Raw genomic sequence first — 14,289 nt, 5'->3', positions numbered from 1 at the left:
TGCTGTGCTTTTATCAGTAACACTACAAGACTTCTCACCACGCATTTGAAAATAGTTGCATGTAAGACTTTTCATCATAAACATTATTTTCAGGAACATTTGACAGCTGATTCTTGTAAGAAGTGATTTTTCTAAACTTTAAGTCACTCTGCTAATCATAAAGTATTTGTTTTTCTCTCATTTCCAAAATCTGTTTATAAAAGCAACATTATAGAATGGGAAGTTTATATTCAGTGCATTAACATGCAACAACATGAGCATGAAATGTGCTGTGCTCTTCCCAGTCAGGAGCTGATGGTTGGCACCTTTTACATCCTCTACTCTCTAAAACACTGATGTTATGATTTGCTTGATCCAGAAAAACACGAATGGGTGTTAATCCAGAAAAACATGAATGGATGTTAATCTAGAACTTCCTTTTTTTTTTTTTCACTGACATGTTTTTTTGCTCTGCCTGTTTGAAATTTTACCATAATACTCTGTACTGAGTGTTCCTTATCCTTTGGCATCTGTTGGGTTTTACAACTTTGAACTAAGGTGCATTAGGATTTTGCTGAAGAGACCATCAGAAATGTACATTTTTCACCTTTGGTTGTGAAGGAGAATTTTCTGTCACAATGGAAAGGAATGCTTACTGCTCTGACGCGTGACTACACATGTCGCAACAGCTGCACCTCTCCTACTCTCCCTTACATAAAAATCTCTTGTGTCTTACCTTGTCCAGACAGGCTGTCTTGGTCGACTTCCTTGAAAGGAGGTTCTGCTGTGTCAGTCAGTTCTTGCTTCTCTTCAGCTTCCCTGTCCAGCTCTCTGGCAGGCAGGAGATGGGGTGTGGTGAAGCTCCCCGTGGTGGCCAGCTCCACTGGAGACTCAGAGCCACCCGTGAGCGAGTCTTGGCCAGCAGAGTCATCTGCTGGGGGAGGCAAATAGGAATCCTCTGGTTTTGGAGGACTGCTGGTGCTACCCAGAGCACTGAAAGGCACTGTGAAACTTGGGTGGTCAGTAGCAATAACTTGGGTGTATGGATATCTGTCCTGAAATGGTTCTCTGGAGGGTTTGGTAGGAAAATCAGGTTCAGATGTAATAAAATTATTAAATTCTTCAGGGATGCTGATTTCTTCACTTAGAGCAGGGCTTTCAGTTGTAAATTCATCAACAAATACATCTCCTCTTTGATCTACTGTTGCTGGACTGGGATAACCTAGTGGGAGTTCCTCCTAAAAAAGTTTTAAAAAAGCAGCTTTCATTATTATGTTTGAACTTCATTGCTAAAAAGGCAATAATCTCTAGCCACATGAGCTAGCAAATAGCTAAGTCAACATGGGTTGGGTTGGAAGGGGCCTTAGAGCTCAAGTCACAAGTCCCCTGCCGTGGTAAGTGACATCTTCCACTAGACCACGTTGCTCAATGGCACATCCAACCTGTCCTGGAACACTGCCAGGGCTGGGGCATCCTTAACCTCCCCAGGCACCCTGTATCAGTTTCTCACCATCCTCACAGTAAAGAACATCTACTGCATATCTAACTTAAATTTCCCATCTTTCAATTTGAACCCATTTTCCTTGTCCTGTTACTACAGATCCTGACAAACTCTGTCTGACAGAGTCCCTCTCCAGCTTCCCTGCAGGCCCCTTCAGATACAGGAAGGCTGCTATGAACTCGTCGATGAGTAAAATGTTTGGCATGTACGTGTGATCCTGATCACAGTTCCTGTAATTTTAAAAGTGGTGGAAGGAAGATGACTTTAACTAGCCCTGTAAACTGCTCTCTTTCTGTCATTAAGATGTACTGCTGAACTGATGAGCCACTGTTTACGTTGTAATTAAATCTGGAAAACATAATCAGGCTGTAATATTCACCTGCAAGTGCTCTAAACAGTATCTCTGCTGCAGTAAAACAACACAACATTCATCCTTACAGAATGTACAAAAGGCACATATGTTATTCCAGCACAAGAAACTTTTTGTGTATTTCTTTTCCCATGGAGAAATAAATAAACATGAAAAGTGTTATTAACCTACCAAATCAGGGCCTGCCAGAGGAATAGTGACCACACCTTGGATATCATTGTCTAAATCACTAGGTGGTACAATAGTTTCTGCAAAGAAAGTCAAAAACATCAGAAAGAGAGAAAGAGACAGCACAGAATACTTCAGCACCAGCACATTGAAAACTGATCAAAACACATAAACTCAATTAAAAAAAAACAGTACTAAAATGTTCTCCATCCAAAAATTGCTTTTAAAAATCCATCTAAAGACAAAAAAAGTATCAATTCCCATTCAAAAAGGCAATTATGACGAAAACCAAACTTTATATGCACTATTCTTCATATGCTTTATTTAGCATAAATGAGATAGGTCTGCAGAGAGCTGAACCATGGAGGAATGCTTAAAATGATCTGAAGTGTGAACCCCTCAGTTAAATCTGCATGGACCACAATGACTCATTATATTGTGCTCATTAAGCCTCAAGCCATTCCAGTTTTAGCCTGAGTCCACACCGTTGCCATGTCAGTGTTTTGGCTTTTGTGCTCAGGCTGCTCCTTTCACCTCTCAGAGAAGAACTTAAAAGTACTTGCATGCAAACCGTTTGTCTAAAATTGGTTATTAGAATTAACTATTGGGAGAAAGTTGATTAAAATATTTATTATTGAAGTGTTCTATAACAATTTTTTCTTGGGACTTTTCCTATACATTAAAATATGACACTTTATTCTTACAGAAAGTATTAGTTCAACTGAATAACTTTTTTTTGGTAGGAAAATGCTGCTTTTTGCAAATGAAACACTGTAGCTAAAATTTGGTATGGGTTTTGAGGTTGTTGCAGTAAATATGCATATGAAAAATTATTTCAAATTATTTTCCCCCCTTTTTAACACATCTCTCAAAAAGTAGTTTGCTAGCTTTGCAAAAATGATTGATGAACTAGAAAGGGATATTTATTAGCTGGATTACTGAACACCAGACCTTCAGCTTCTGCTGGAGGCTTTCACACCCAGCTTGTCTTCTACACTCCCTCTGTGTTTCAGTGTGTGAGTGAAACACATCTTTACTGATTTTATCTTGGGATCAAATGCTGTTTAAGGTGCCAATGTCTCTGATGCTGCTGAGAGGTTAGATGGCTTACTTACAATAAAGATAGAGCTTTCAGAAAGCTAATCTGATCTAAGAGGCAGATTTAATTTTTTTTCTTGTTAAAGAAAGAGGAGTGTCCATACTGGAAGTTAAAATGATACGGTGAATACTCATAGTATTTATTTATTTTCTCCTCTTAATGATGTTAGTGTACAAAAAAACAAAAAACCAAGAAAAAATATTCTAATACAGTTGCAAGTTAGGCTGTATAAAGACACATTTTACCATAAAACTTAACTTATTTCAACACCAAGAAGAATGGACTATGCCAGATGAAAATCATCTGTTAGAGAAGCAAAGGACACCTTACTGAAATTGCATCAGTTTGGGAAGGCAAGATTCAGGCTTGTGCCTGGCACCTGCCACCTGCTTTACTGACCATCAGTAAACTGAAGTGTTCCAAGGTCCACTGGCAGGGACTGGTCTTCATGGAGCGCAGTGGCAACCAGCTGCTGAAGGTCTGTTACTGTCAGTTTAGTTGCTGATATTTCCCTCTCTTCAACTGGAGAAATTGGTATTTTTTCACTTTCGACCTTATTAGATCCAATAGTTGAGATGTCATCTGCTGTGCCTTTGGTTTCTGAGCCATCTCTCTCAAAGTTCACCACGTATCTTGCTACTGTACTGCTGGATCTGCAAGGGGGAAAGGTGAGAGTGCCCAGAGCAGCAAAATCAGTCACTGGCTGAGAAATTATTTTCCATACCAACAAATCTGCAGCCATAACATATTCTGTTAGAGTAATGCAAATTTACATCTTTCTAATGAGACTGTCACCTTCAAATTACTTTTTCTTCACCTAACTCCTTTTTTTTTCCCATGCATAACTTTTAATAAAAATTCCCACATTGAAGATAATTGCAAAAATCTTCTAACATAATCTGATTTAATCTGACTACTCAGAAATCTGTAGAACTGGTAATATAGTGTGAAGTCCTTGACTACTGATTCAAACAGCTATGAAGGCACACTGGGGTTATTAGAACGTATAATCACACATTAATTATTCAGGAACCTATGAAAAGGGATTAGATCATAAAACTGGAGATAAGCAAAAATCTTATCACAAGAGACATTTTTTTTCTCTTTTTCAAAGTACAGCCAGCTAATGTGGCAAGCAAATCACTTTTTCACAGTGGGAGTTAGCTTTCCCCGGTGCAAATGGGTGTGTATGGCTTCTCCCTGGAATTCATGTTTAACAGAAGTCTCAAATATTCACCATTTTTAATACATCATTTTTATACATGTTAAATTCACCTAATTAAATGAAAAATAGTGAGTACATTGTAAACATTTCTATTCCACTATGTTACTTTTTTTTACAATGTCAAATAAGAATAAAGAGAAGAATTTCACTTTTATCTAGTGTGTGCAATATATTTGCATTTATATGACATTGCAAGAATTCAGGAAACACATTAGAAAATTCTTCCTTTTAAAGCATGAGCAAGAGAGAAATTCTGGGAAACTGCTAGACAAATTATTCCCCAGTAGCACTTTTAAGCAGCAACAACAATAGACTCTGTAGCTGTTTGTATTACCAGTGAAAAACTTCCTGCATTTTATCAAGCTAGTAACTGGTCTCTTTGCTATTCTATCTGCCTTGATAATGGAGATAACAAATCAAATTCTACATACTCATGGAAATATTTTGTACATGGGAATACAGCTAGGAAACAGCAGATCAAAAATGAAAATTTGAATATAAAGTTTTCCTACTTATTTTTCCCTTTCAGTATACAGCTGGTATAAATCTTTAGTCATATGAATGTGAATTTTCTTAGGTCAAAGATTTTCTTTTCTTCAGAGACATCCTAAGAAAATTTGATTACATGAAACATTCAGATTAAAGGTGTCCCTGACACTTTATAGCACAGATTTTGTACTTAGGCAGATTTTGTACTTAGAACACAACCAATTCACTTTGTCACATCAAGATAAAGACATTTAATGATTTATCTATGTACATCATAAAGTTATTAATAATAATTATTATTATAATTAGTCTATAAAACAATGATGAATGACTGAAAGATTACCCATCTTTCTCCTTCTTCTGTCTTCATTTCATCGCAGAATAAAGAATGTGAGAAAGGATTGCAAAAGAAAGAAAAATAAAGATTCATGTTTACTGGTAAATAGTTGTCACACACATCACAACCATCTTTTGACAATTTATCTTATCTTCTACATGTCATCTACAATTTTTAGCTCTGTGTGAAATTGACAGTCTACTCTCCATCAGTTCACTTTTTCCCTTCCAAACAATGGGAATCACTGTGGGGGAATTTGTGTGGGGAAACAGGAATTTTATTTTACCATGGCAGTCTGAAATATCAGCTTTCCTATTTCCATGGTGAAATGGTGCAGTTTGAGCCTTGTCACTGCTAAAATCTGTGGTGGCAATGGGCACTTGTGGCAGTACTTTCCATGATCACAGTTACCATCCACGATGTCTATTCAGGCTGTAGTCACAGGGGTAACTTGAACCATTAATTACCTCTGGAAGACATGCCTATGTTGACCTTCTACACATAATGCTCAGTTATTTTCCCTGGTGAATTCTCCAGAATACCTATGATGTTGCCTTTTTTCATTGCTTTGTGGGAAATGCTGCTAGAATGTGTAGTACCATGGCAATAGTACTACATGGAGAGAGTGGACAGCAACACCCATCTTTGCTGATCTGTAACTCCTAAAGCTAACTAAATTACTGGATATTAGGAATCAATCCAATTTTTCCACCTGATGAATGTTCTTTCATACCAGCTAAGTCCAAGATATGATAGCAAAGTGGATCCCAGACCTCCTGGAGTCACAACTAAATGAGATTAGGTACTGCAAGTTGTAACTATGAGATCTACTATACATTTTCTCTGCTTGTACTGCAGTAGGCAGCTTTTTGTTTTATTAATTTCAATATAAAAATACAAGGAACTAATTTTCAGACTATTTTGCTCTTCTCTCTCCTTTTCCTAGGCAATTTTTGTAGAGAGAAATGCTAGGAAGAAGGATGCTCTTGTCTAAAATTGCATTGCAATATGAGTGTTCTTCAACATATATTAAATATTGCAAGAAGTACTGAGTGTTCCTGATGCTGTGCCATAAGACCGAATAAATTTGTCTTTTTTCCCTGCTCTTTCTTTCCTTTTTGCAGTTTCTTACTATTATGATTTGTTTTTCATTGGATTCTTTATGCAATGTCCTCCCCCTCCCCTATAAATTCTCTATTCTCTGAAAGAGTAAATGAGGTTGTGTTAGTAGTAAACACACAAGGAAGCTAAAACTAAAAGAAATGGCAAGACAGAACACAAATTTACTGAAAAAGTGAAACTTTTTTAATTGCCTGTAAAGCCTGAGAAAGAACTACTGAAAAAGTTTTATATGTGTGAACATGCATCTTCCTGCAACCCTCTCTTGCTAAGGCACCTTCGCTGCAAGATATGAAGGGCAACAAAAAAGTTGTCACCTAACTAATCATGCTACTAACTCTCTTTATCTTGTCATTTTAAAAAGTCCTTAATACAGGGCTGTTAACAAACAATTCAAAGAATTTATTGGGTCCTTCAAGCTTCAGGGGAATCAAAGCTACTTTTGCTACTTCAAAACCTCATAGTCTCACTTGGGATGTGTCTGTACTTCTTGTCATATTGTCCCTATGATATTCCCATAAAATTGCTTTCTGTTTACAGAAATACACAGCCCACTATTCTACAGGTCTCTTCCTTTTTGAGGACAGGAAGGAAGAGGAGAACCCTCGGAACCAACAAAAAGGAGAGCCCCATTTTCTTACTTACTTGAATCCTAACACGCGGATTTCTTTGAATCCTGGAAGTTTCTCAAATATTTTTTTCATCTATAGGAAACCATAAAAAAAATCAGCATAAGATCTATGACTAAAAGGCAATCACAAGATGACTACATAACAATATTTTTCATATTTCAGAAAGAGCTTTAGGAAACAGTCTCAGTTGTCCTCTTTTGGGTATCATAATTGCTCAGTTTAAACACAAAATTTGCTTTCCATGTACTTGTATTACCCGTTAATATTGCTTTTCTTAGTAATGTAACTATGCAAACAAGGGATAATCAATTTCATAGAACAGCAATTAAAACAACATGAATCAAATGGTTTTCTCATTTTCAGTAGTTTTGGTTCATGAATAATTTTGTGATTCAAGTCACCTGTAAATTGTTATTTATTTAGACATATTAAGCAACTGCAAATGAGTTTATATTATCTGACAAATCATTTAGAAATGAAACAGTTTTAACTGTCTTGTACAAACAGAATAACAATACAATTTTAATTCTAGTGTTAACAGTAGTACAATTACATGTTTTTGAATAGAAGAGGCATTACATGTGTACTACACAATGTCTGCAGGCACTTATGTCTGAGGGTAATGCTGAAAATCTTCAGAGAAGCCATTTTTTGCCAGCTCTGCCAATGCATCCTTTACCATTTTTCTACACATATCTGGAAATGAACCAGGAAAGTGAAATAGGTTCCACTAAGGAATGTTCATGAAACTGGTGAGAGGCTTTAGTTAATTTTACTAAGAAAACCTTTTGGGAACCTCAAGTCATTAACTGCTATCAGTTAAACTGATAGCTGAACATTCAGTTAATATTATTAACTGTATGAAAATACAACAGATGTTCCAATTCGTACATAAACCCTGGTAATGCACAATGAGTGTATGTCCTTTGAAGAATAGTTCAGACAACAGTAGCTAATTACTTTTAACATTTATATTACATTTTTCATTAGGTTTATTGTAGAAATTAAATTATGACAAAGTGTTGCCCATGAATTCCTGATTAAGTCTGAACAAAATTCCTAAAGTTATTCTGTTCATCCATTATCTGAGGCTTCTACTGATGTCAAAGGTGTTGACTTGTTAGCTTGCTGGCTGAATAGATGGCTTAAATCTGAGGATAAGCTGATACTACACATGAAGGAAACGTGAAGGTCTTGAGAAAACAGGAATGACCTGTTTAAAGTGAGGGCAGTACATACTAATCCTATTTCATGGTGAAGATAATTTCATAGTATGAACCTCAGCCAAGGTACAAAGTCAACAATTTTTTGCATTCACTAAGCATCCCTACCTGTAGCTGAAATTTGGCAGCTAGTTGTTGGTACTCTGGGGAGTTGGGGTCACTAAGTTCAGCTGTGTACTCCTGATCAGTGAGAGTCACACTGAATTCCACCATTTGCTCCACAGGCAGTTCAGGGACTGCATTTGTTCCCAGCTCCTGGAAAAGAAAAGGCAAGGACAAAAAGGGAATAAATAAAACCAAGAGATAGTTTTCCCCTCCACAATTCACTATTTAATAGGTAGAAATGGTCCCGTTTAAGATCATCCCCAAAATAACTTTCTGAACTACATTCCACAAAAGGTGAAAGTTCCTAGTATATCTGTTGGCTTAATTCTTCTGTCTTTGCAAACAAGTTTCTATTACTTGAGAGGTAACTTGAGAATTGTCTTTGATATGCATAAATGAAGACGAAGAGAATCAAGCCTTTCTTGCACAGAGACTGTTACCAAGTCTTAGTTCCATCATCATAAAGTCACACAACTGTTTTCTGTTCAGAGGTTTGCATTTGTTTTTTGCTGATAATAAAAGGGAATTATCCCTACCCATAATACACCTTTCTTATGCAGTAGACTTTGCTGCTATTAAAAGTTGTTGTATTTTGTATGCTGTTTACCAACAATATTTGCAGCTTTTCCCTCCACTGTGAGGCCACACATCTGTGCTGAGACCACAGCAGCCAGGACAGGGAAAAGAACAGCCCTTCCCAGCACCCCTCCCCTCTCTCAGAGGTGTCTCTTCCAGCAGGTGCTGTTAGTGTGCAGAGGGGCAGTCCCCAGTGCCTGCTGCATGGCTGCCCTGAGGACACAGCAGTGGAGAAGCCTCTGACGGCTGGCTGGGCAGAAAAAGGCAAGGAGGCCTCAGTCCTATCTCCTGTGTCATGGCAAGCCCAGTAGGTATTCTTTTTTTGGCATTATTTAATGAAGAGCAATGTTACAAAATGGTGCAAAATAGGCAACAGGCCCCTCCTTGAAAGACTGAAAACTGCCCAAAAGCTGGTTGCCATGCTTTTGTACTTTCTACTATATACCCAAAACCCATCATGCCCTACCCCCGTATATAACAGCTGCTAATAAACCCCTTCAGTCCTGCTAGCTGAAACAGAGGGGAGCACTTGTTGTTTTTAAGCACTGTTTATAAGGTTTCTCCCTCTTTCCTGTTGGCTGAAGCTCAAAAGAAAAGGTGAGTGAAAAAGTGTGTGGGAACACAGGCTGTCCTCACCTTCACAGGAGCCTTTGTGTCATTGAAAATTTCATTGAGCAATGTGCCATTAGGTGCATATGGAGAGAGGGGTGTGCCAGGAGAGCCTGCAGGTGGAGAGAAAGAAAAATCAGGAAAGAACATCAAAAGCCTTCACATCAAAAGCCTTCTCTTCGTGTGTTGGTCAGGGGTCAGCTCACTGGAGCAGCTTTCCCCCAGGAGGGAGGGCTTGAGCACAAGCCTGTGCCATGACTTAGGGTGTGGGTAAAGCTGCTGCATTTTGTACAATAGACAACCTTTCTTCCAGGTCAAACATTAGTGGTGTGGCACGTTTGTGACTGAAGGCAAAAATGGCACTGACTATAATCAATGAAATTGTGTGAGTTAATAATATTTGGTCATTTTCTGTCATGCCACATCATATATCACCAAGTGTCTTAATTTTGCCAGTTGAGATCTTTATCCCTATGAGAGCCTCTTTTCTTTAGGCTCAATTAAAGGTAACCAGAGATGTCGACAGAGTTTTTCACCTAGAGGCCAACTTACCATGCTGGAAGTCCTTCCCAATAAGATTTTGATATATTTCATAAGAATATATGTTCAGGATGGTTTCTCCTTGAGCCAAAATGATAATATTTACAGATTTTTATCACTGTGTGAATTAACATTATTTTATTAACATCCTAACATTACTTTAAAGAATTGAAGTACACAACAGGCCTAATTGTAATAGTCTGATCAATTTATTGTCTTGGCACCACTCTGACTTTCTTGCTTGTCAGTTTTTATTTGCCTTGCTTGCTTGTTTTGTTTTTGTTAACAAAATGCAGCAGTTGACATTTTAAATGGTATTTTTTAACTGAAGGAAAATTAACCCTATATTATCTAAGTTTGAAACTAGGTAAACACATATATTTGAAGACAAACTTTGAATGCAACATTTGAGTAGCAAATATGTTGTAAAGAGATAAAAAAAATTCTTCTCAAAGATTATTTTGCTCAAACATTTTCACTCCACTGAACTGTTGTAGAAGCATTCTGCAACATTCATTAAATATAGCCTTCTAAGAATCATTTGCCTTAGCAATTTTATTTAACAGGCAGACACAGAACAAGCAGATTTTATTTTACCTGTAGAAATGGAGGGAATGTCTTCCACCTTTTTGCCTCCGGTTTTCTCTGCTGATATTTCATCTTTCCTATCAATCAAATAGAAATGAGTGATTTAATTATCTGCATATTGTACTGGCAATGACAAAAGGGTAAAAAACCAAAAACATATAGAAATGATCCCTATATTAAGCATAGTTTAAATGAGAGAAGTTATCTCTAATAGAACATTTTGTGACCTGATTAAACAGGCAGTGGAACAGCATAAGAACTACCAATCCTGTCATGAATCTGCTCATGAGGTTTTGTTTCAGAATTTATCAATGCCACCAGAGGGATGAGATCACAGAGATTAAATCAGTGCACTGGGTTTGTTTTTTTTACTCTTGGAACTCATTGAAGGGTTGACCACTATCTAAAATGGAAGAAAGGCTTCTTGTACATCACCTAAATCAGCCTTTGTCTTCTTCGCTATTTCTCATCCTATCAAGGTAGCTCAGTGAGGGCTTTAGGATTCTTCTCATTTTAGAGCCAATGGACATTTCAGGTTCCATGTGTGTTTCATATGGTATGGTGTGAGAAAATAATGGGTGGGCTTATTTTTCAGTTGTCAGCCTGCATTATAATACCATAAGGATGCTTCCAAATAATTATAGTATCAAATCCGATTCCTGATTCCAGATTATTTTGAGGTGTAGGAATGTTAGTGTTTGCTTCTGGATGTAATATTCATAGCTTAATGCCTACCATGGTCCCCAAGGAGGAGAGCTAAAAACTCAAGTAAGAATATATGGTGGGTATGATGTATCACAGGATTTGTTTGGTTTTGATGATAATTATTTTCTGGTTTAAGTTTTATAGCCACATGGTGAATACATTTTTAATAGCTAATGTTAGCTTGCTTGAAAAACAGCAATAGTATCCATCTCTAAGTACATTTTAAAATAAATAGATGTATCAAAGATTCTTTTACTTGGGCTAGAAATTATTTTATAGCCTTAAAACCAAATTGTTATTAATTTGTAACTTTTGAGAAAATTAAGCTTCTTAGATAAGAATCTTCTAAAGGATTTTTTGAGATTTTGCTCTCCTGAAACTGGGGAGTAAAGTATAATTCCCGAAATTTTCTACAGTGCATACAGATGGAGTACTTGTGAAAACTGGTATGAATGAAAGAAATAAGGGTACTGCAAATGTGTAGTGTGGTGTTAATTGAGACAGCACAAAGCTTGTAACAGAGACAGAAAAGGTGTCCTGAGCTACAGGAGGAACATAGATGTTTAATAACATAAATAAAGAACATGAATGAATGACAACTGATTTACCACGTCCGGATATCCTGTGCAGTGAGAACTAAAGTATAATTTGTAATGCTTTCACAATGTTAACTAGTTCTGTGTTGTATCTATACATGGAGACTGATTTCTCTATATGACATCTACAGAAGATACAAAATATTTTCTAGGCTACAAAGTAGTAAATATGAAGTCCAACCATGCATAAACTTTGCTGTCTGTATTTCCAACTAAAATACAAGAAATTTCATGGAATCAAATTCACCTTCAGTGTTGTGTCTAGGGAAAACAGTACTGTTCACAGAGAACCTAAGAACTCTGAGATCAGTCACTTCTCTTAATGCCTTGCTGCCGCTGCTTGCACTAGGATGAATGAAAAGGGCTCCCTTTGGATTCCAGGAGAGTTCAATTAGGCCCTACATTATTACAAATATGTCAGATCTCCCATGTCAGAATGAATTAAGATACATAAGACCTCTGTGATCAGGAGACAGTGTAACCTATGGAAAATATTATTTTCCTGAAAATCTCTTGAAAATCAAAGAAAACTTGAAGGGAAAAGAAACATCAATCGGAAGTTGTGGACAATGATTTGTCTGGCTGCACTGTAGTATTTATATACAGAGAACCAGAGTTCAGCATGGTAGCTTTAATCCTGCCACTCTCCAACTTCTGAGCATTGCCAGGAGCATACTTTTTCCAAAGAGTTTACAGAATAAAGTATCACATCAATTAACACTGTATATAAAAATACAGGAGAAACCTAAAGTGAAGGCACAGAGTTTTCATGTTACTGTTTAAAGTAGCCTCTCAGTTAAACTTTTATTAAACTGACTTTCCTTTTGAGAATTACAGCAAGTTTTGTCACACTCCCAATCAACACTAGCCTAATGCCAAGCTATGTCTCTGTCAGGGTTTCATGCTCACATTAGTCTGAGAAAACATTCAGGGGTGTTTTGAAATGAACAGGTAACTCAGCCATTTGGCCATATCCATTATTGTGATTCAATTACAGTGTCCTATAATATATCCAGTAGACACATCTCTCACAGCACACACCAAATACACCACAGTGCTATCTGAATATCTGTTCACATCCACACACAGCTACACATATCTTTACAAGGGAGGAAGTAACATCAAGTGGCAAGGTTCTATTTGTGCTACTTACCTTTCCTGGAAGGTTCTATGTTTTACTCGCTGCAAAAAGATTAAGAAAAACAGCATTTTACTAGTGGGTGTATCCAACCATTGAGCCTGTTAGCTCTTTTGTTTGCTACACTTTTATGTTTTCCTTCTAAGACATGCCCCCTCCTTCTCCTGAGCAATACTTTGCCCTTAAATAAGCAGGTGGGGAGGGACTTGGAAGTCTCTCCCAGTTTCTAAACAGATGTCAGTAATCCTTACCCGTTGAATTATTTCCAGGTGCTCTTGGGAATTGCTGAAGTTTTTCCCAATGTCAAATATACAAAAGGTTTCTCTCTGGCAGGCAGTAACCCAGTTCTGATATTCAGAAGTATCAGGAATCCGATCCAGAAAAATACGAAAGGCTTCCCACACAGCTTCCTGGCAGACTGAGTAAGAAGAAAGGGGCTGGGGATAGATGCTTTGTACCAAATAGTAAACTTGAAAGCCTTTTAACAGTGATTTGGCATTTACACATTTTCACTCAAGATGAAGGAACGCACTTTTTCAAAATGTTTAAAAATTCTTTTAGAGAAGGGGATTTTCAAATTTAACAGAAAAACCATTTTAACCAAAACTTGCTGGTAATTTAAAAGCTGTTGCCTTTAGCACTTTACTTTGCAAAACTCATTACTGTGAGATGGGACATTTATTTTCAGTACTTGATACCTACTTTGCCTTAGAGTGAGTTCATTATCTGCATTATCTAAAATATGGGTGTCTCTGAAATTAGTGCAGTAAGTTTACTCTAAACTTGCTGTAGGGATGTACTCACCTAGCTGTGTTAGGGCCCCTCAATAATACCTCAGGAACGACCTGCCCTCCCAGTAGAGCAGCTGCATGTGGAGCAGATGTGGTCAGGTTATTAAAAAGGAACAGGCTATCTTTTGAAGAGATTTATTTATTATGAGCTAGCAATTAAAGCTACTTTCTATCTCCTTTTTCTTGCAACTCTCTGGCATTTGTTTTTCTGAGCAGTTACTGCTGAATAAAGATATACCATCTGATGATAAGTAATCCAGTTACCAGATAAATGTGACACATGACCAGTTGAGGAGGCATTGTAGTGTGTTCTCGCAGTTTGCCCCACATAAGAGACTGTCCTCATGGTGACCTAAGCTATGATGTGTATCTTCAGAGTTGGTATAAGGTCACAGGAGGCTGAAGAATCCCACAGCAACTATCTGAGCTCCTACATCTGAGCTGTTTTTTGTTGAGTGCTCATCCTGGAAGCACAGAATGCATATATATGGAAAAAAGA

The 14,289-nt window shown here is 37.3% G+C and overlaps 1 protein-coding gene across 1 annotated transcript in view; it reads right to left on the bottom strand.

Annotated features, from left to right (window-relative positions):
* IMPG1 (interphotoreceptor matrix proteoglycan 1) overlaps positions 1 to 14,289 on the bottom strand; it is a 54,299-nt gene that overhangs the window by 25,149 nt on the left and 14,861 nt on the right. Inside the window, exons 3-12 of the mRNA XM_036380411.1 lie at positions 13,251 to 13,417; positions 13,015 to 13,043; positions 10,570 to 10,637; positions 9,460 to 9,545; positions 8,251 to 8,397; positions 6,933 to 6,991; positions 5,175 to 5,195; positions 3,517 to 3,770; positions 2,022 to 2,098; positions 716 to 1,217 (exon numbers count right to left, since the gene is read on the bottom strand). Of these exons, the coding sequence (XP_036236304.1) occupies positions 716 to 1,217; positions 2,022 to 2,098; positions 3,517 to 3,770; positions 5,175 to 5,195; positions 6,933 to 6,991; positions 8,251 to 8,397; positions 9,460 to 9,545; positions 10,570 to 10,637; positions 13,015 to 13,043; positions 13,251 to 13,417 (1,410 nt within the window). The remainder of the gene's footprint in view (positions 1 to 715; positions 1,218 to 2,021; positions 2,099 to 3,516; positions 3,771 to 5,174; positions 5,196 to 6,932; positions 6,992 to 8,250; positions 8,398 to 9,459; positions 9,546 to 10,569; positions 10,638 to 13,014; positions 13,044 to 13,250; positions 13,418 to 14,289) is intronic.

Source organism: Molothrus ater, chromosome 3 (assembly GCF_012460135.2).
Source record: "Molothrus ater isolate BHLD 08-10-18 breed brown headed cowbird chromosome 3, BPBGC_Mater_1.1, whole genome shotgun sequence".
NCBI lineage: Eukaryota > Metazoa > Chordata > Aves > Passeriformes > Icteridae > Molothrus > Molothrus ater.
Note: the sequence above shows the minus strand (reverse complement) of the source record. Positions and strands in the feature narration are given on the sequence as shown.